Source organism: Vicugna pacos, chromosome 20, assembly GCF_048564905.1.
Source record: "Vicugna pacos chromosome 20, VicPac4, whole genome shotgun sequence".
Classification (NCBI taxonomy): domain Eukaryota; kingdom Metazoa; phylum Chordata; class Mammalia; order Artiodactyla; family Camelidae; genus Vicugna; species Vicugna pacos.
The window spans coordinates 14,714,111-14,735,922 of NC_133006.1; the positions used below are offsets into that span (position 1 = coordinate 14,714,111).

Consider the following 21,812-nt stretch of genomic DNA (forward strand, 5'->3'; position numbering starts at 1 on the left):
CTCTCTGAGTCCAAGAAATTGCCTTTCTCAAAGGGTTCCTGGCTGTCACCTTCTCCCCCAGCCATTTCCTCCCCCCATTCTCTCGTTAGTGTACATTCCCACCCTCTGCCACTTGCTTTAGAGCTGAGCCTCTCCTCAGCCTGGACAGCAGATAGAGGCGGAGATGGGAAGCAGCAGCACAGAGCGAACAGACCAGATTCACCGGAGTTTATGAAAATACTGTTGAGACTCCTGGGCGGCCCTCCTACAGCATGAAGGGCAGGTCTGTGTTCTTCTCGCCGGTGCCCACGTAGATGTAGCCATAGTTCTTGGTGCGGGGAGCGTGGTAGAAGGTGAGGCCCGGCCAGAGCAGGCTGCGCAGCACCACCAAGGCGTTGCCCCTCTCCATCTGGATGCTCCAGGACCCTGGGGAGGAGGCAGGGCCTGGGTGCTGTGCAGCAGGAGCCCTGCGGGGTGTGCAGAGGCCCCAAGCAGCCAGGCCTGGGCGTCAAGGTTCCACTGGGAACAGGGAAGACAATTTAATTAATTATCCCGGCACTTTACTCCTCCTGATTGCCTTTGAGCCATTTCACTGCTCATTAAAACCACTTCCAGAGGGAGGACAGAGGAAATGAAAAGAGGTGAAATTCAAAGCAGTCCATTTTGTTCCTGTCAGCAAGTCTAGTGAAAGGTTGTGCGGGGGAGGCAGCTGAATCCACAGTCCACAGGCGGAGGGGAGCTGGGGCTGAGCAGGGAGACTCAAGGCTCCCCCACCCTGCACTAAGGGTGCTCACTAGTGGCCTTCAGTCCCGGCACGCTTTGCCTCTACTTACCATTTGCCCTTGTCCCCAGGCCCAGAAGCCTCTTCTCAGAGATGGATCAGTCCTGACCAGACTCACGTAGAAGTGTGGTCGTTTCAGGCCTCCCAGCTCAATAGCCCTTTCTGGCAGCTAGGAGCCTGGGAGCCATCCTTGGCGGGAGGGGACTTGGGCTGCAGCTAATGAGCCTTTGTCTGTCCTGGGTTCTGCCCTGGTTTTTTGCTCCCCAGACGGGAGCAGCCCAGCCCGAGGCTGAGTTGTGCAGCCATAAGGACTTGGCGGGAAAGGCCTGATCCAGCTCCAGAACCGAGGGAGGGAGCCGCTGTGTGGGAGGAAGGAGCCTGGGAAAATCGCCTCTGGATGCAGATCTGGAGCTTCTATTCCCCTGCGCACTGAGGCCTCTCCCCGGCCCAGCCGCAGCTCTGCTCCAGGCCTTGCCAGAAAGGCAAATGCTTTGAAGGTTTTGGTGCCGGACCAGCCAGTGATGCACTGAGAGCTATGCCGAGGCCTTCATCAGCTGCCAGCTAAGCCCCGGCTGCCTGGCTCCCATCGCCCCGTTGCCCCCAGGCCTCCTCCAACCATGGCCCACCCTGGTCACTCCACACCCAGCAGCCTCACAAATCAGGCCCCACCCACCAGGGGGCCACCCTGCATCTGAGAGACCTGACCACCAAGCACCCCTGGCCCTGATGGCAGCTCAGCCTTGCTTAGGTGCCAGCACCTGCCCAGGTCAAAGCCTGAGCTTTCTGGCTGCATGCAGGTCATCTGCCCCTGGTTTGCTTAGGGGGATGCCACTTGGAGGCCACCTCAGCATTGTGCGGTGGCCTGCAGCAAGTGCCACCACCAACCATGAGATGAAGTGGAAGGCACAGTGTGGGCTTGATCCCACTCCCTCAGGCCTGCTCAGTGCCAGCCAGACAGCATCAAGGAGGAAGAAGTGTGTTCCTGGGTTATCAGAGCTCTGGCCAGGGCACTGCCAGGGATTGGGGGGGATCTTTCCTGGTCAGAGAAGGGAGTATTTCTTCTAGCTCCTACAGCTTTCCTCTCTGGGTACCTGAGGTCTTCCACCTCCAAGACCTGCTGGCAGAGTTCTAGAGGCCTTAGCCTATTGCCTCCTACTCACTCATTCCAGAAAACAGAGATGGCCTAGGGGTCACAGGAAATGGGGTGTGACAGAACGAAGTGTTCCCATTACGCTGTGTTCAGCCTTTGGCCAGAAGCACAGACCCCTAGGAAGATAGCCCTGCTTAGTTCTCCCTGCCAGTGTCCAGAACATCATTTGGGGAGTCTATCCCTGCCCTTAGAGCCCACAGTCACAGCCCCCTCAAACTGAAGAAGGTCAAGCTTCACCCACCTGGGGAAGGCAGCTTGCAGTGTGCCTAGGCCAAACACTGCCCCCAGAGAACTGGAATCGGGAGTCCCCCAACCCTGACCATTCTATCAGTTCCCTGTCATCAGCGCCTTGGCACATCCTGGGCAAGGGCTGGGTCCTGAGTTCCCCTGGCACCAGTCTCCCCAGCTAGGGTTTGGCTACTTCTTGCTTCCAGTAGATGAGGGGCCCAGGCTCATCAGCAGGAGCTTCCCCAACCTCAGCCAGGAGCTAGGGGAACCTGGTCGAGATGCTAGCAAAATATAGTGCCCCCGTCAGGGCAGGGGACAGTGCCAAGCGGGCTGAAGGGTGCTGGCAGACTACAGAAGCAGCATGTGAGGGACCGGCCAGCTGACACTGCCTTCTCCCTCCCTTGCATTCCTGTCACAATCCAGTCCTCCTCTCCTTGTCCCTGGCTCAGCTTGTCACTCAGGAAACAGACTTTCAATGTCCCAGGAGTCACGTAGCATCTATCTGGGAAGCCAGGCACTTGCTGTCACCTTCACCCACTTATTGCAAATGCTGGAAAGGCTGGGCCCGGCCAGCCACAACCTCTAGGACTCAGGGGAAGCAGCCTCCTGCAGCCCTGCTGTTTCAGCTCAAAGCCCCTCGTCTCTTCCAAGTCTCCTCAGACCTCCCCTCCGCCCCCCTGGTGGCCACTCTTCTCCACAAGCTCTCTTTTTTGAGGATGTAGTGGGATACACACTAGTAAATAAGGAATGGGGCCTCTTGCATCAGCAGGAAGTCCTGGGTGTCCTGGGCCCTGAGGATCTCACCCACCTTGCTGGTTTGGAAACCTCAATTGGGTGTATGCTCTTCATCATTACATTCTCCTGTCTTCCAGAAAGAAGGGCAACACAGCTCTGAGATTAAGTTTGAGGAGGAGAACCAGGCTGGGGTTCAGAGCTGTCCAGGGGCACTGGGTGGGGGGCTACAGGTGGAAGAGTAACCTGTCTAATGATGGCCAAGGCCAGACCTCTGGTCTAGAAGGTCGAGGCACCTGTCAGCCAGGATTCCAAGGGACTGGTGGGAGGAACCCCACCTGCACACCCACCAAGGAAGGGCTGATCCCAGACACCATATTCCCCACCCCTCTCCAGTACTGTCTCTCCTGTCCCCATCCCGTCCCCAGCCACATTTTAAAGGCCACTTTCCAGACAGGCAGGCCCCTTGCTGCCCTCTGCTGCCTGAACTGGGCATTGCTGCTGAGAACTCACTTGTGCTGGCGCCCCAACAGCCCAGTGCCAGGCAGTCAGCTGTCAGCTCCAGCCCAGAGTGGTGCAAGGAGAGGTTTTCTGCCCTCCACCCGAACTCTGCTTTGCAGGACACCGACGACCTTTTTTGTGAGGCACCTTCTGTTTTACATTTCCACTTCCCATCCTTTATTTCATTTGGTCTTTCCAAAGCCTCTGTGAGGCAAGGATGGTGTCTGCCTTGTTCCTGACAGCATCCCCAGTGCCTGGCATGTTGTAGCTGCTCAGTGGTATTTGCTGATGGAGTGGAAGATTGAAGAGCATTGAATGGCAGAGTACTGCCGAGAAACCTGGCATCCTGACCTGGAGCTCTGCATCACCTGGCTGCAGCCCAGTCTCAGAGAACTCTTAGCTGTTGCCCGGTGTCTACCAGGAGGATAGTTCTGCCCTCAAAGTTACCTGCTCCCACAAAACTCTGCAGAGCAGGATGGCTCAGGAGGGCATTAGTGGCCCCAGGAAATATCCCATCCTCTCTTCAGCCAAGGGTGGCCCAGGGACCAGCTGCTGACCTCCTGGCCTACCCCATGGGCAGACAGCAGGAGTCCCAGGGACAGGGCCAGCCTAAACCATCCCTGCTCACAGGTGACACGAAGTTCCCCTCAGACCCAGAAAGGAAACAGTGATCCTACCTGGGCAGAGAAGAGCTGCCAAATTCCATCCCACCATCCAGTGCTGGTGTCCCAGGGGACTCTAACGTGGGATTTTGGCCCTACTTAGTAGCCTGGCTGCTGTCCGCCAGGTGGGGCAGCCTCCCAGCAGCTCCTGCTCTTTCACTGGCAATAAGGAAGGAATCTGGAAGCAAAATCAGAGTGCTCTCCCCTGACCATCCACACTTCTACACCACCACCACCACTACCACCCCACGCCTCCATCAAGCCATTATGAGAAAAAACTGGGCCTGACTTCCTGGAGGCTTTCTGGTGGTGGCTCTGGGAGGAAAGGAGCCAGTGCCCCAGAAGCTGTGATGTCTCCCAGGGTCAGGCTGGGAGCACCCCTCCCCTCAGGCCACATACACACACAGAAGATGCCAGGAACCTTCAGCTCCCAAGGCTCCAGCACTAAGGACAAAGCAGCATACTGGGGAAGACTAGGGTGTTGAATCATTGGCTGATCCTTCAGCCCTAAGGCCCACCATTAGGGCAAGAAGTCTAGGGCCTCAGGCTCCTGCAACTCATCCACCTCCCGGGTCCAGATCCTCTACCTCCCAGGGGCCTGATTAATTCACTTGCTGACTGGCCCCAGCATCCTTTAGGAATACCCCAAAGCTCTGTATTTCACATCCCCTGCTGTGGAGAGAGAGAGCTGCTTTGCGTGTCCCCTTTATCCCAAGTGCATGGCAGATAGGGCTGGTGGGGTTCCCTTAGGAAGACTGTTGGGCCCCCACACCCTGTCTAGTCAGCTTTGGTCATGGCTGCAAAGGCCCCAGCACCCTCCTGGCCCCTCCCACTGCACAAAGGATGAAGTTCCAGGGGGAGGAGGCCTGGTCACCAAGCACTGGAGGGAGTGTGTCGTCTGCTGGCCTTGGAACATTCTGTTGCAGGTGTGAAGGCTGAAAGGTCAGCACCGAGCCAGGCTTTCCAGCCACACCCTGAATCAGGGAGGAGGGGCTTCTGCCCCCAGGTTAAGGACATTAGGAGGACTTTTCCCTGCCCACCACTCAGCCCCTGGTGCTGGGCCCCCACCACAGTGTTCCTGGCTCCCTTTATCAGCAGGGGATGTGCAGCCCCCTCAGGCTCCTAGCCAGGATGCGAGCAGAGTTGGTGGAGGTAACATGAGTCTGGAAAGTATGTCTGATAAGTGAGAAATGCCCAAGCCCCTATAAACCTTCATCTCCCCAAAAGGTCCAGGACCCTCTTTCTATGTTCAGGGAGGCTGGATTCTGGCACCCCCATGTGGCAGAGGCCAGAGTAGTCACTCTTTGCTGGCAGCCCTTACTCACCAGGGATCCTATGGCCCAGGCCCTTGGGGCACTGCAGTAGACCTGAAACTGTCTCCAGATCCCTGGCTTCCCCTTCTCCATCCATCCATGCACCACTGCCTTATCACAGACCTGCTCACAAGCCACAAGCAGCTCCTGCCTTGGTCTAGGCCTACTACCCCTTGGCCATCTAGGCCGTTCTAGGCCTGCCCAACCCACCTCAGTAAGGCCTTCTTTCCACTGAAAATAATATAAGTAATAATTATTAATTTTTAATTCAGTCCTTAATATGTTAGGCACTATCATAAGCATTTTGTATAGTATTAACTTATTTAATTCTCATAACAATCCAATGAGATAGAACATATTATTCCCCTTTTGGAAATTGAGGCACAAGGAAATTGAGGGAATTCCCTGAGGTCACACAGCTAGTATGTAGCAGATTCAGGATTCCAACCCAGGCTTTCTGACTCCAGAGCCCTTGCCTTTAACCGCTATTCACATCACACCCCTACCCTGAGTTCCAGCCCTAAGGGGTTCCTCGTTGCTTCTTAGAAGTGTTTCCCCCTAGTGGTGGGGGTGACTACTGTCCTGCCATCCCCACTGTCCACTTAAAAGAAAAACACCATCTACGTGACACTTCCGTTAGGGGCAGAGCCCTGGAGTCTAATGCTCTAACATTAGTTGTGTCCTTGGGCTTAACTCTCTGAGCCTGTTTCTTCACCTGTAAAATGGGGATAATAATAGTATCTACCTCCTAGGTCAGCTGCGAAGATTACAATGAGATAAGGCATGGGAAGGACTGAGTACAGTGCCTGGCGCACAATAAGCAGTGTCACTGCTTTTAGGAGTTGTTATTATCATTATCATTGCTGTCATCAACAACAGATCCCTCCAGTTCTCAGAGCACCAAGCATGGGAAGGGAAAGAAGCAGGGGTGCTGTGTCAGTGCCTTGGGTCTGGCTCCCGAATGCTCAGAACCTGGCACCTGTCCTGGGATGTAGCATCCAAGTAAGAGCATCTTCCCAGGACACACTTGACTGGCAAAGCTCAGGGGAAGCATCTGGGGTCTCTGTGATCCCACCACCAACTGCTGGCTATATGCCTGGGCCAGGTGGAACCTGAAGCACAGGGAGGCTCTGAAGTTGTCCATTTTGAGATTAAAAAGTACAACACACATAGCAGGGAGAAAATGCACAGAACTCACTTCTTTAGCAGGTCAGTCAGCACCCACTCCCTGAGCACCAGCTATGTGCCAAGCACTGGATCTAACTCTGAAACTAACAGTTGAGATGTATGTATAACTAGTATTTTCAGGGATGTTTTCAGAGATGTTTGGATAGGGGAGATTCCCAACTTGCCTCCATTCAAGATGGATATGAAAATCAAAAGAGGCACTGAGAGACTTCCTGTCTGTGGAAGCATATGGAACAATCAATCCTTTTGTCCTCACTTACTACCTGTTTACTATGAGCGGAGCCCTGTATTGAGCCCTGGGGAAGCTCCACCCTCAAGGTCCCATGGTGAACCCCCAGTTCCCACCCAGGCCCTCAGTCCGACTCACTCAGAGAAGAACGGCAGGTGGCTTGGCCCGCTGCTCTGAGCTGGGGCCAGATCCAGCATTCTCAAAGTAACAGGCTGTTACCTTTGGGGATGTCATGCTCCAAGGAGTCCATGAAGTCCAGGGAGGGGTCCATGTCAGCCTTCTCAAGCAGGGTCTTGTTCTTCAGCTCAACAGGCTCCTTGAAGTGGAAGTAGGAACTGAGCTTCTTGGCTTCGGACAAGGACAGGCCTAAGAGGCAGCAGGTAGGAAGGGATGATCAGCCCTAAGTCCCACAGCCCCCTTTCTCTATGATTGGGAACCTCACAGAGGGGCTTGTAGAGGACTCAGTCAACTACTGATGGGGAACTAAAGGGCAAAAAGGGAGCAGTGTTCCCTCCGCCTGAACTTGGCCCAGGTCCTGCAATAAGGACAGGCTACAGAGGAGAAAGGAGGGGAAAGGTCAGGAGCGCAGCCCCACACAAAGCCCCGGACCCTGGCAGCCAGAGGCTCTCCTACCCTCAGGCACAAAAGAATCAGGGTCCAGGGACTGGGTACCTGTGCCAAGTGCTAATGCCAGGCCATTGGGCACATCCTCCCAAGTGATGCAGCCACAGCTGTTCCTTCTCTGAGAAAGTAGGAAGGTTCCCCTGGACTCCCAGACACCTGTCGGACTATGCTTGGGAAGAGACACCTTCAGGCCTTGAGAGAGGCCCCTGAGAGCTCACCTTCAAAGGTCCGATTGACGTTTATGGATCCAAAAGGAGTCTTAAAGAGAGCGCCTCGAGGGACAATAGCCACAGCCTTGTCGATCTGGTCAATGACAGACACCAAGCGGGTCTCCTCCTTGATCTGGACCTGAGCAGACAGGGGATGAGTCTTCCTGCCAGGGCACTGTGCCAGTCACCCCTGGTGCAAGTGCCCTCGGCGTGACTGTCCGACTGGGGTCAGCACAGATGCCAGGTCCATGGAAAAGCAGGATGGGTGAGTCCTCGCTTTCCCTCCCTCACTCTCTCCCCCTCCCTTCCTTAAATTGGTAATACATACTGGTGCAATATTTAAAACTTAAAAAAAAAGAAAAAAGCAGTCTCTCTCACCTCATCCCTGGCTCCCCAGCTGCCATCACTGGGGACAAACACCACTAATGGTTTCTCATGTACCCTACCGGAAACATACCATTCTCTCATCATATTTTAATGTTGCTTCCTTTGCTTTTTTAAAATATAAAAGCTATCATGCTCACTGTAGGATATTTGGGTAATATAGATATATTTTGTAATATACCTAAGAGAATGAAAACCACTCTAATCCTGCCTCCTAAAGGTAATCACTGGTAACATATTGGCATACTTCCTTCTATTCTTTTTCTCTACGCATATATTCAAAGGAAAATTAGAGTTACAGTTTATATAGTTTCATATTCTGCTCTTTGACTTAACATTACTTCTCAAGCATCACCCCATACTATAGCATTTTTATGCAGATGAAATTTGGTTATAATCAATATCAAGGGTGACCCTGAACAAAAGGACTTCATAGAGATGTTTGAGAAATAGCACCACTTGACAAGGAAAACATGTCACCAGGGGCCCCCAGAGTCACCGAGCCCCATGGGCTGCTGACTAGACTTGTTTACCAAGGAGGAGATGGAAACTAATACTTATTAGGTGTCTAGGCCAGGGGCTTTAAACATGTCACCTTATTTAATCTGCACAAGCCTGCAAAGTGAATATAATTATCCCAATTCTACAGAAAATAAAACTGAGGAGAGGTTAAGTTCATCAGGTGGGCAAGGGGTTGCAATGAAGCATCACAGACCCAGACCCAGAATTTTGCCATCACCTGGCTTCAAGAGCAGAGGCTGTGTTTTGAATCTCAAGTTTTGTCTAGTCTCAAAACCTGGGCTCGTTGTTTTTTGACCCAACAATTCCACTTCTAGGAGTTGATTCTTCAAATAGAGCCCACACATCGGAAATGATGCGTGCATAAGGTCATTCATTGTGGCCCTGCTTGTCAGAGCTGTAACTTGGAAACCTATGTTTCCATGAATAAGACACTGGTTAAATATGGTACACTCATAGGATGGTAAAATGAATGGGGAGGCTCTTCAGGGTACTGATGTAGAAAAAAATCTCCAAAATATATGGTTAGGTGAAAAAAAGCAAGGTACAGAACTATGTGCATAACCTGCCACCTTTTTTTCTTTTAAGATAAAAAGAGAATATGTCGAGATTGGCTGAGATTTGTATTTGTATAGAATGTCTCTGGAAGCAGAGCTCAAACGTTAATGTGTATTTGAATCCCTTTGGAATGTGTTAAAATTCAGACCCTGATGCCAGCCCAAGATTCTCTATTTCTAACTCCCAGGGCATAGTGATGCTTCTGATCCAGACTGTGCTCTGAGTAACAAGATATGGACACACACACACAGACAAAACAGTTATGTTAATGTCCTCCAAAAAGAGAACCCAAGTGACTGGTGGACAAGGTGGGAGGGAAACTTTACTATATTCTTTTTGTACCTTTGAAGTTTGAACCACATGACTATATTATCTACTAAAATTCAAGTTTTACAAAAATATAAGCACCTGTGCACACCCCCTTACCCCAGAGCGCAGCACAGACCCCTTCTTCCCAGCCCCCACCCCAGAGCCTGGCTCCCACAAGAGCTGCCCACCCACTTTCCACCCTGTCTTCGCTCAGGAGCTGTGTGACCCTGGGCAAGTCACTCAACCTCTCTACACTTCAGTTTCCTCCTCTCCACCACCTGGAGAGTAATGTACCAACTTCCCAGAGCTGTGAGGATACAGTGATGAGACAGGCACAGTAGCACAGGGCCACGCACACCCAGCACTCCAGGCCCAACCAGCCACGGGGGCGGTAATGATAACAGCTGCTGCTGCCCCCGTTTTCAGTGGGCTGGGATGTGAATGGCCCAGGCCCTTTTCGTTCAGGCCCTCCTCCTCCTCTTGTCTTCACTCACCACTACTTCTTCTTCAAAGACCTTTTCACCCTCGTTCACCTTCTGCACCTCAGTGTGTTCGTACTCATGCGACGGGTCCCCCATGAAGCGGCCCTTCACCACAGAAGTCTGCGTCGCCATCTCCTCTGTGGCAGGGGGCAAGAGGCTCCACTCCATGCAGTTCAAGCTGCCAACGACATCCCCATCACCCCGATTCCACCTCCCCTCTCACCCAGGCTTCCTGCCCCCCATCTTCTCCCAAGGGGTAAGGCCCAAGAAAAGCTGTTGGGAGTCACACCTTTCCCCTTAGAAACCCTAAGTACCTATGGGGCATCTCACCCCCATATGATGCAAATTCAATTTTTTTTTCCAACTTTTTAAAAAAGCTTCAGTATGCCAAGATTCCGAGAGCTTCTTTCTAGATAACTGGACTGTGAGATCCTGGGTGAATTTCTGGAAGCTGAACTTTCCTCAGTTGCTGGTGCTTCTGCTCTGGTGGCCCCAAGGTCGTGCTCAGCCTGCCTGCTGAGCCAACAGCATGGCTATCTCCGCCCTCTTCTCAGGGAAGCCCAGCCCGGGCTCAGGGAGCTCTCTTCCTCCGAGGTCTTCGGGGCACTCGCCAGCCCAGTCCCTTCTTTCTCACGTCCTACCAGTAGACGTCCTCCTGCTCCTCCCTCATCCACGGAGGGTCTGTGTCTCCATCCTGGTCTCTGCTCATGTTTCCTCCCTCCACTCTCCACTGGGTCCTTCTAAAACAACACCCCTCACATCCCTGCCCCTCCAGAAAATGCCCCTTTCCTCTCCCTGCCTCCTTTTCCCCAACCATGGTTTCTCTGAACCATAATCTAGAACAACAGTTTCCCCTGCAGGAGCCCTTCCTCCCCGTCACTTTCACTCTTTGACCACTGCACATGATTCTGCCCCCACATGCAAGAAACTGCTCAAAAGTTCATCCATGGAACCTAAAAGCCAACAAATGCATTCCCATTTCTATTTCCTTTGACATCTCCCTTCTCCCTCCTCTAGTGCCTTAAGTATTTCCAGGGACAAGTTCTCACTCCTCTTTTTCTCTCTGCAGTCTCACGCACCTGATCCCCAGAACCTCAGCTACTCCCTAGTCGATTATCTAGAATCCAGCCACTTTTCACCACCTCCATGGCTTCCACCCTGGTCCAAGCCACCATCTACTCTTGCCCAGATATTGTAGTAGCTTCTTAATGCATCTGTCTCCCCATGTCCATACCTGCTCCCCCTTCAGTCTAGTCCGTACCCAACTGCTGAAACCTAAGGAGAACCTTACAATGACTTTCCATTGAGCCAAGTCCTTACAATGCCCTTACAAGGCCCTGCATGATTGTCTCAGGCCCTCTCTGACCTCATGTCCTGCAGTGGTCCCTCCCACTCACTCTTCTGTAGCCACACTAGGCTCTAGAGGGCTCCACAAATACACTGAGCACACACCTGCCTCAGGGCTTTTGCCCTTGCCTGGAATTCTTTTCCCTCAGGACAAACACATAGCTCTCTCAGTTGCTTCAGATCTCTTCACAAATGTTACCTCATCAGAGAGGCCACCCCCAACCACCCTATTTGTTTATCTATTTAATTGAAGTATCATTGATTTACAATGTTGTGTCAGTTTCTGGTGTACAGCATAGTGATTCATTCATATATATATATATATATATATATTCTTTTTCATATTCTTTTCATTATAGGCCATTACAAGATATTGATTATAGTTCCCTGTGCTAACAGGAGGACTTTGTTGTTTATCTATTTTATATATAGTTTATATCTGCAAATCCCAAACTCCTAATTTACCCCTTTCCCCTTTGGTAACCGTAAGTTTGTTTTCTATGCCTGTGAGTCTCTTTCTGTTTTATAAATAAATACATTTGTGTCATTTTTTAGATTCCACATATAAGTGCTATCATAGGGAATTTGTCTTTCTCTTCCTGACTTACTTCACTTAGTATGATAATCTCCAGGTCCATTCATGTTGCTGTAAATGGCATTATTTAATTTTTTATGGCTGAGTAGTATTCCGTTATATAAATATACCACAACTACCTTGTCCAGTCATCTGTCAGTGGACATTTAGGTTGCTTCCATGTCTTGGCTATTGTAAATAGTGCTATGAACATTGGGGTGCATGTATTTTTTTGAGTTAGCATTTTCTCCAGATATATGCCTAGGAATGGGATTGCTGGATCATATGGCAACTCTATTTTTAGATTTTTAAGGAATCTCCATACTATTTTCCATAGTGGTTGCACCAAACTACATTCCCACTAACAGTGTAGGAGGGCTCCCTTTTCTCCACATCCTCTACAGCATTTATCGTTTGTAGACTTTTTAATGATCGCCATTCTGACCAGTGTGAGGTGACACCTCATTGTAGTTTTGAGTTGCATTTCTCTGCTAATTAGTGATATGGAGCATCTTTCTGACCACCCTATTTAAAATAGTACCCCACCCTGCGTTCTCTATCTCCTTTTGCACTTAGCACCAGTGCTAAGTGTATGCAGTATATGTGTGTTTATTTATTGTCTGTCTCCCCTCCTCCCACATACACACTAAAATGTAAACTCCCTGAAAACAAGGACTTAGTCTCATTTAGCACTAAATTCCTGGTGTCTAGGTCAATGCCTGGCACATAGTAAGTGCCAAAGAAATAAAAACTTATGGAATAAAATGAGTCTCAAATCTCTATCTTCAGTCCAAATTTTTCTTCTGGACTCCAGATCTGTACTTCAATATGCCTCCTTACCACCCCGCCCTCCAGGCACTCACACCAAAGTCTCTAGGCCTTCCCTAGTCCTGCCTCCTAGATTCTCTCCCACTGACACCAGCATTTAACTGGCTACCTAAGCTGGGAGGGTCAACCTTGACCTTTTCTTCACTTCCCCCGTTCAGTCACAAGTCCCATTATTTCTACCACTTAAACACCTCCACACCACCGCCTTGGGCTTAAGACCGTTCTCCAAACTGAACTCTTTAAAAGCCCAGGTCCACTCCAGGCTTGCACCTGGCTTCTACTCCGGGTCTCCTTTTTTCAAGAACTTTCATCTGCTGGGCCTCCGTTCTCGCCCTGCCTCTCTTATTATCCCACCAGTCTTTAAGCTTCTCTGGCGCCCCACCCGCTGGTCCTCCCAGGGCTCCGCCCTCTCAGGCCTCGTCCACCCCCTTCCTTGACCCCGCAGGCCCAGCGCTTTCTGAGCCTACCTCGCACCCTGCCCCCTCATTCCCGGTCCCCTGTGGCTCTCCCCTCGGTATCCCCCTGCGGCCTCCGCCCACCCGGGCGCCGCCTCCACCTGTACAGCGTCTTGCGCGGTGCGAGCTGGTCCTCACTCAGGCCCTGCGCGATATAGTAATCCGCAACGAGGCCGAGGATGCGGCCCCAGAAGAGGACCCGATCGAAGCGGTAGTCGCGTTTAACCAGCGTAAGGGAAGTGAGCAGCGAGGCCCGACGGTCTGGGCTGAGGCCCTGCCCACTACCGGACGCCAGCTCCAGCGATAACAGGAGGCTCTCCGCGTCCATCGCGCCGGCGGCTCAGCTCAACGCCTGTCAGGTTGCTAGGAGAAGCCGTGACCTTGGAGACCCAAGGCTCCGCCCCTCCGTCCTGCCGGAAGCAGGATTCCACCTGACCCGCCTCCCGCCGGCTCTTCTTCCCAGGAGCCCTTCTGAAAAGCTTGGGCGTCCCTCCCGCTTCTTTTCTCCAGTAGGTGACGGGGTGCGTTCATTTGTCACGACAACGGCATGGTTTTCCCCCAAAATATGTAGGCTACAATGTGGTAGGTTGGAGGTCCCAACTAAACCCAATTCCGGGGATATTTTTGTTTTCCCTAAGCCCTTCCACACAATATTTATTGGGTCCTCACTGTGTATGCAGTGGGGGCTTAGGAAGAAAGTAATGCCACAGTGACATTAGCTGTATTATTCCATTCTTGTCCTCTCTTGTCTTGGCCTCAGAATTATCTATGAAGAAAAGAATTTGAGGTCCTCTTGGCTCTAGGATTCTAAGGCAATCAATCCCCCTCAAAGCCAGGTCTTACAGGATGGGGTCCACCTATTCCACTCTCTTCAGTCTTCACAGATATCTCGTATTTCCCCCTTCCTTAGGACTGTTCCTTTGGTGGCAAACCAAGACCTAGGCAATGGGATGACACCACACCTTGGGAAAGGAGAGTGCAGAGGATACAAAAAGGGTGACTTTACAGACTACACTTTACCATCAACATCTTCACTTACAACATTAACAACTACACTTCCCCTACCACCTACATGTACCTACTGCTGGCCCCACAACTTGATTTTAAGCTCAAATGGTAGCAAAACTTGAAATGCCAGAACCCCACTGCAGCTGGACTCTTCAGTCCCTGGGCTAGGGGCTATTTCTTCACATCTACCTCTCCAGTGCCCAGCCAAGGTCAGAAAGATAAGCAGGTGCCTCAGCAGGCTTGTTATCAGGGAAGGAGATGAGATTTATCGTTAAAATTGTTAACTGATCTTTTAATTTCTGGATTCCTTTGGACAGGAATCATGAAATCAGACTGACCTGGGTCCCAATGACAAGGTGATAGAGAAGTGTCTCAATTACCTGGATAATTACTTTGTTTTGATTGTCTAGACACTGTTCGTGAAGGCTTTTAAAATTAGTAATTGAGGGAGCTGGATTGGCTTAATGTGTCTTCCATCTCAAAGCAATTTATAACTCCCTTGTTCAGAACTCCCTCCCTTTAGTCAGACCCCTCCGCCTGTTCCTTAGTGGGAGATACAGCCCCATTCCTCTTCTGTAAGGTAATATTAGACAGAAAAAAAGCAGAAATTCCAACTGGCACAATATGCTTCAAGTGGTCACAGCACAGAAAATAACTCAAACTTTTTGTTTTTATTGATCCATATTTACTCAGCACCAATAAAAGGCAGATTCCATGTCAGGAAACACAATCTGAAGCCAGAGAGGGAAGTCCTGCAGCTTTCCAACGTTACTACCTTCATCAGTGCAAACCTTGTTCCGTTATTTCAGAGTAAAGTCACACAGAAGGTACAGCACAGTGTAAAGCGCTCAGCCTCTGGAACCAGCTGGACTGGGTTTGAATCCAGGTTTCTATACTTATGCAAGTTATCCAATCTCCCAAAGCCTCATCTATAAAACGAGGAGTCATGAACTTTGCAAGGTTATCAGATTAGATAATGTATGTAAAGTGCTTAAAACATACTATAAAATATAAACTACTTTTTATGATTTCTTAAAACATAAAAACACACTCTTCTTAAAACATAAAAAATAGTATATATTTATACTGTTCCCATGTACGCACACACACACATACACACTCCTATCTCCAACACCAGCAGGGTGAGGATTCACACAACTGCTACAAAGACAGGCTGGGCAGAATTCCAGATGGGACATTTGGCCTCAGGAAGGTGCTCCTTACAGGGCAATCCTGGTGCCTCAGCCTATGGTTCAATCAAGCTTTGCAAAGACCCTCTTAGCCTTCTCGACTCAGCCCAGTTTCTCAGCCCCCTTTCCCTGTGTAACCAACCTGTGCTTTCGGCACACATTCTCTACTAGTCACACACTGGTCACAAAAACCAGTATGTGGCAAGGAACGAGTATGCCTCAGGCTAGGAGTCAGCTGATGAAGACTCAAGTCCCAACTCTGATATCAAACTGTTACAGACCTTGGCCAAGTCAGTTAACTTTCCAGACTGGCCTAGGGCTGATGAAGAGAAAGAACTATTAATTTAAAAATCCTGGAAGCCCTGAAGCATAAGAGGCCAAAGAGAAAGACAAAATACTCTAGCCTCAAGCCTGGAAAGTCTGTTTAAGAGTTCCAGGAAAATGTAATATGAATCCATTCATTTTATATTTAAGTTTAAGTCACAGCCACATTATGCCTCTGAAAAAATTCTGAAAGACCATAGCAAAAAGCAGAAAAGGGCCACCTCCACAGGGGTGTCTGTCTACGGGCCATGTTTGCTTTCTAACCCCAAACAGAAACACCTGACCTAGCACCCTCTAGGAAAATCTACCTGTGATTCAAAGAGATGCTTGTTCAATGATGGTTATTAAAACCCCAGGCATACCAGCAGCCCATTGGGAAGTCTGAGGAAGGGAGGCAGGCAGCCAGAAGGATAGAATCTTCCTCTCGGCAGGAAGTAACTAGCTCTGAGCAAGAGATGGGTAACTTGGAGCCATGGGGGACAAATAATTTAGCCATTGTGTTCACAATTAAGAAGCATTCCCATTCATTCGTGGAAGCCTTTCAGTGTCACTGGTGCCTGGAACCATATGTAATCTTCCCAGGCCATGCTTGGGATGGCAGGTTGGCCACAGGACAGGGTCACAGTCAGTTTGTGGCCCCGGCTGGGCACTCTGTAGTTGAGCTTGGGTCGAAACCAATCTTCTCCACAGTCGCGGTGACCCTGTGCCATGACAATGGTGCCCATGAGTGGAGGAACCTGCAGCTCACTGAAGGCATCAGCCATGAAAATGGCTCTGAAGAGGCGGCGCAAACAAGCTGCTGTGCTCATGCTCGGATCCATGCTGTGGGGGGCCAGGCGGGATAAGTCAAGTTCGTAGAACTCCTTAGGACTAAGGGCACTGCCCCCCAGGAGGATCAGCACTCGTGGTACTAGTGTCCGGGCAAAGAGACCCTCCAGGTGGCTGAGAACACTCTCCAGTTCTGCCAGGGTTTGTTGGCATTTCCTGCTGCTTGCCTCAGCAGTGGCTCGGGGTTTCTTTTTTACCATGTCCTCTGCCTGTGAGGACAAAGAATGGTGACAGAGAAGTTCTGCAAGGTAGGGGAAAGCTAATGACCTTTGAAGAGCCCTGCTGGGATGGAGCAGACTTATGGGACTTCCAGTTCAGTGAACTACCACAGCCAAGATGCTGGGTTTTATCAGTGGGTAATATATCAAAAAGGAAAACATATTCTCTGTACAAAACAAAATTCTCTTAGAACTTAGAACTTAGAACAGCAAAGAAGCAGGAGGGCATCCAGAAATAAGCAACTCAAATACTCAAGGAGTATTTTATGGTGGCACAGCAGAAGGTAAATTTTTGCTGTGCTGAGGGTGATAAGAGGAATGAGGATTATTTGGTCTAATAAAGGTGAATCTGGAGTTCATCTTCCAGTTAAACATGGCAAATTGAAGGGAGGGAGGGAGGAAGGAGAGAGAAAGAGGACTCCTAAGGGCAAAAAGAACCGGAAAATAGACAACAGTGGCCAAAGGCAACAATAAATTTTCAGAAGATAGAAAGCAGATGGAAGAGTTCAAGAGAGCTGAATACCAAGTGCTGACAGAGGAGACTCCCCGGAGAAGCAAACTGATTCACACGGCAGAAGCTGAAAGGCCCAGGAATTGTCAACTTAAGCCCCGCAGAAGAGTGAACATATGGGCACATGGAGACTGAATGAAGACCTGCATGAGGACCCTTTGATCACCTGCCAATTTCCTCCACCCAGAGAGAATGTTTTGGGAGTTCTCTTTCTCTCTCTTTTTCCTTCCTTTTTCTCTCATTTACTAGTATTTCAGATGGGAGCACAAATAAGCTTGTGTTCAATCTGCCATGCTTAACTGGAAGACAAATTCCAGAATCACTTTTATTAGATCAAATAATCCTCTTTCCTGTTATCACTACCACTGTGTTCCCAGCCAATATCCTTAAAGTCAATCAGCTAGCTCACAGGCCTGGCCATGCACACAGAACTCTGAACCACTTAGTATTAAATATTCACCAGACACCAAATAAAAGCCTCTAATATGAAAGTGAGAGACCAAAACAAATAAATAGGAAAAGGGATTTGGAAGAAAACTGAGACACTGAAAGGAACACAGGAAAGCTTCAAAAATACGGTAATTAAAACCCGCAAAATTCATAGAGACAAGAAACAACAGAATGCAATTTTTAAAAAAACATTTAAAAATTAAGGAAAAGCTCTTACGACTATGACTACCGAAAAGAAAAAATTGATGTAAGTATTGGAATATAAATTCAAGGAAATCCTGCAGAAAGTATAACATAAAAACAAAGAGATGAGGATTTGGAGAGAAAACACACTAAAATTAAAGTATCAGTTCATGAAGTCCTAACACAACACACAATAGGAGTTTCAGAAAAAGAAAACAAGATTACAAGTGGGAAGGATTATAAAGACTAGAGTGGGGAGAAAGTGGCCGAAGCCATGGGGCTGAAATCTCCCTTACAGCTGCTTACGCACACAGGCCCTGAAGATTCTTTAGACCCCTTTTTGCCTGCCTACCATCTAAAGTCTCCCCACCAACTTTCTCTCAAAGCCTGTACCTACCTGGGGAGAAGGTTTTCGGTAGAAGTGCTTAAGCTGTTCGTAGGGCAGAGGGAGTTGCTGGCGTTGGTACATGATATGCTTTAGAAGTTCACAAGTAAACCGACAGCAGCCTTCCTGGCTCACAGGCCCGGGAAACACCACAGGCACCATGCAGTCTCTGGGGCGACGGGGCTCCGAAGGGTTGGGAGGCTCTTGGGTGGAGACAGTCTCAAGTAGTTCTATCTGGGGGTCGTGAGTTTCCTCCGACTTCTCACACCACTCTAAATCTGGTAGGTGCACAGAGGGACAAGAGAGAAAAATTGAACAATTTGAAGGCCAAAGGCAGTCTTCTCATTCCCTTGTGGCGACATCAGCCACCACTGCAGAGATGACACCCCGGCACATGCACATTCCCTCCGCAAATTCCTATGTGGGCGCTGGCGGGAAGGTTCTGGATCCCAGTCGCCTAAGGTGATTTAAGTGACGACGGGATTTGGTGGGGGGGACGGGTGGAGGATTTCAGAGGCAGTGACTGAGTCTCTGCTCAGAAAGTAGAGGCCCTGATCTAGGAAAACGAGTTGAGAGAAAGTGTAGTCAAGCAGGGTCCAGAACTCGCCGAGAAGGCAGAGTGGGGGTGAAACCAATGGGATCCAGTGCTGTGGGGGCGATGCAGTCACTGGGGCCTAGTCAGAAATGGGAGGGACGCCGGGAAATGAAGACAGACGAGCCAGAGAAACGGCCAAGAGCTAAACGACTGGAGGGAGCGGCGGCAGGGTGAAAACAGGTCCCCAAGGCTCCTCCGGCTCCGGACTTCACTCCTTACCAGGGACTGCAGCCGACTGCTTTACTTCCGGCTCCAGCGACGCCATCACGACTTCCCCCCTCCTCTCGGTGCAGTTTGAATAGGCACCCCGCGCTGCCTCATGGGAACCTTGCACCTCCACTTCCGGTTCGGCTGGGCGGAAGGGGGCGGGGGCCGCGGGCGGCGTCTGTGTGGCGGAGGCTGAGGCAGGTCCGTCGAGCCCTTTCCCCACAGGGAAACCACAGGTTCTCAGCCACTTAGCGCGGCCTTCCAAAGGACACCCGCAAGCCCGCGCGTTCTCTCCTGCACCTACTTCGTGTCAGGCCTTGTCCTAAGTGCTGGAGGTTCTGCGGCGAGCAAGCCAGAGGCAGGCGCTGTCCTCAGAGGGTTCAGTGCCTATGGATACAATGCAGTGTGATGAATTATACAGTGACGTGTACGTGGGTTGTGGACTCAAAGAACAGGAGCGCCTAACCTAGAGAGCGAGAGGTGGTCCCAGAGGAAACTGTGACCTTAAGGATGAGTAAAGGTAAAGAGGAGGGCCTAGTGGTCCTGGAGACCACTAGAGACTGTTAAAAAAAGAAACAAGCCCAAAATGGAGTCACTTTTGCTAAATCTCACCAAAACTCTTTCCGTAACCTAATAGCAGTTTCAACTTCTCCTGAATTCCTGGAGTGGAATTTTAAACTAACCAGTCTGGATTTTCCTAGTCAGCGCTAGTGAGGTAATTTCCAAGATAAGACCCTCCCCGCTTCCCCCTAATGTAAGGTGAGCAATCCTTTCCTTCCTTTTGCTAATAATCTTATTGCTCTGTCCCCGTTTCTATAAAATTCTTCCATTTTGAAGAGCCTCTCAGAGTGCTTTTCTATTTACTAGATGGGATGCTGCCTGATTCATGAATCATTGAATAAAGTCAACTAGATCTTCAAGTTTACTCGGATGAATTTTATTTTTTAACAAGACCTTGAGATACAAGAGCATCCATTATTCAAGGAATAAAAAAAGTTCACGTTATGAAGAATTAAGGCAGTGATGGACAAACAGGAGCAAGATCATGGCAGGGCCACAATAAAGAGTTTGAACTTGATCCTGTAGGGGGTTGGGGGAACCTCTGAAAGGTTTAAGTAGGGGAGTGACAAGATTAAATTTACATCTTATAAATTTAATCTCTACACTGGCTACAGTGTAGAGATTCGATTACAGAGAGGATAAAGGAGGAGGCAGGGATGCCAACTAGAGCTAGTAACTGCAATTACCCAAGTGCACGGTGAAAGAGGCCTAAACTAGGGTAGTAACAATGGGGTGGAGAGAACTGAAAATATTTAGGAGGTCCTGTGAGCTTGGTGGTTGAGCCCAGGAAGAGGAGGAGGGATAGAGAGACTGTCAAGAAGACAAGCAGGTTTTTTTTTACTTCAGCAACCCTATGGGCGGTTGTGTCATTCAATGAAGGAAGAAACACTAGAGTAGGACTGGTCTTATTGGGGTATGGGTAAGGAGAAAAGATGAGTTCTATTTTAAATAGTTTGACTTTGCTGTTCCATTGGACAGTGAAGAGATTTAGGAACATCATTAGGAATAGAGATATGTATTTGAGAGTCACCAGCATGGGAGTAAATAAGATCACCCAAGGAAGGTGTGTGAAATGAAGATGAGCTAGGAGCCTGAAGACACTAATGTTCAGGGGATGAGCAGAGAGAGAGAACCTGTAGGGAAGACTGAGGAGTAGGCAGAGAAGTACAAAGAAAAATAGATAAGTATCAGGTGATGGAGGCCAAGAAAAAGGTGTGTTTCAGGAAGTAAGGACCAGGGATCAAAACATACCATAAAAGTACAATCATTAAAATACTGTGGTATTGGCTCAGGAATAAGCAAATAATAAAACAGAAAAGAGTCCAGAAACAGATCCATGTACATGTAGATCCTAATATATAATAAGGGTGACTTCGAAGCAAATAACTTGAGACCATTCCCTATCCATTTAGAAGGGAAAAATCCAATTAATCGAATTAGTTCCTATCATACATCCTACATAAAGATACATTCCAAATCAATCAAACACCTAAACATAAAAATAAACCTCAAAACTACTAGAAGAAAATACCAGAGAATAATTCATAATTTAGAAACCTAAACACAACACAAAACCAAGAAAGTATAAAGGGAAATATTGCTAAGTCTGAGTTTAAAACATATGTAAAGGTATTATGCATAAGGAGTGAATGACTAATTAATTACACACCAGGAAAAAAAGTCTGTGTGTATACACATATGTATACACCCATTATCTACCCCACAGGCAACCACCTCATAAGCACCTCAAAGCAAACCCTCCAGGAAACTAAACACATATACCACCTTCCATCTTCCAGGACCCTGATCTCCTTCTGGGCAGACATCCCTGTTCAGCCTATTCATCTGTAAGCCTTCACTCTTGTCTGTGGTAAGCCAGGTTGTTTAAGAATGGCTGTCAAAATGGGTTATCCTTTCCCATCTCTTAAAAGATGTTCTCCACTTAGGAGACGAGGGAATTGGGAAGAATGAAGTGAAATTGTTTGTGTTGGGTGGTTGAAAGATCTGTAATGAGGAGAGGACAAGTGTTATCAGGCGAGTGCAGCAGGCCCTGGTTATCAAGAGAGCCCAGAGCTGGTGGTGGTCAGAATGTTGGGGGAATAGTCTTAGCTCCTGCTTCCAATTTCCATCCTTCTTGAGATCTCTCCATGAGTTCTTCTGTCTCAGCCTCTAAGTAGCAGTTTCCCTGGTAGGGTTGTGCACCTGGCTACCGTCGACCTTTGCAGCAAAACCTTCCTTTAGCTGAACAGGGTTGAGGAGAAAACACGTGTTTTCAACCACTGAAGACCACATAATTGGCT

General features: G+C 49.3%; 2 protein-coding genes across 4 annotated transcripts; both read right to left on the bottom strand.

Annotated features, from left to right (window-relative positions):
- Positions 1 to 192: 192 nt before the first annotated feature.
- RSPH9 (radial spoke head component 9) lies at positions 193 to 13,415 on the bottom strand. Of its 2 annotated transcripts, none has more exons than XM_006201961.3 (5): positions 13,154 to 13,414; positions 9,861 to 10,026; positions 7,606 to 7,735; positions 6,983 to 7,129; positions 193 to 405 (listed from the first exon to the last, which is right to left on the bottom strand). In XM_006201961.3, exons 1-5 carry the CDS (start codon positions 13,378 to 13,380, stop codon positions 245 to 247), a joined length of 831 nt encoding a protein of 276 aa, XP_006202023.2. In that variant the 5' UTR covers positions 13,381 to 13,414; the 3' UTR covers positions 193 to 244. The 2 variants fall into 2 exon arrangements, with proteins under 2 accessions (XP_006202023.2, XP_015092890.2); XM_015237404.3 differs by having other exon boundaries at positions 368 to 498; positions 13,154 to 13,415.
- A 1,307-nt stretch (positions 13,416 to 14,722) lies between these two features.
- MAD2L1BP (MAD2L1 binding protein) lies at positions 14,723 to 21,802 on the bottom strand. 2 transcript variants are annotated; one of them, XM_072945014.1, is made up of 5 exons: positions 21,715 to 21,802; positions 19,256 to 19,338; positions 18,964 to 19,164; positions 18,162 to 18,427; positions 14,723 to 16,611 (listed from the first exon to the last, which is right to left on the bottom strand). In XM_072945014.1, the coding sequence occupies exons 3-5, from the start codon at positions 19,007 to 19,009 to the stop codon at positions 16,099 to 16,101; spliced, it is 825 nt and encodes a 274-aa protein (XP_072801115.1). In that variant the 5' UTR covers positions 19,010 to 19,164; positions 19,256 to 19,338; positions 21,715 to 21,802; the 3' UTR covers positions 14,723 to 16,098. The 2 variants fall into 2 exon arrangements, with proteins under 2 accessions (XP_072801115.1, XP_006202024.1); XM_006201962.4 differs by having other exon boundaries at positions 21,298 to 21,755.
- Between the last annotated feature and the right edge of the window lie 10 nt (positions 21,803 to 21,812).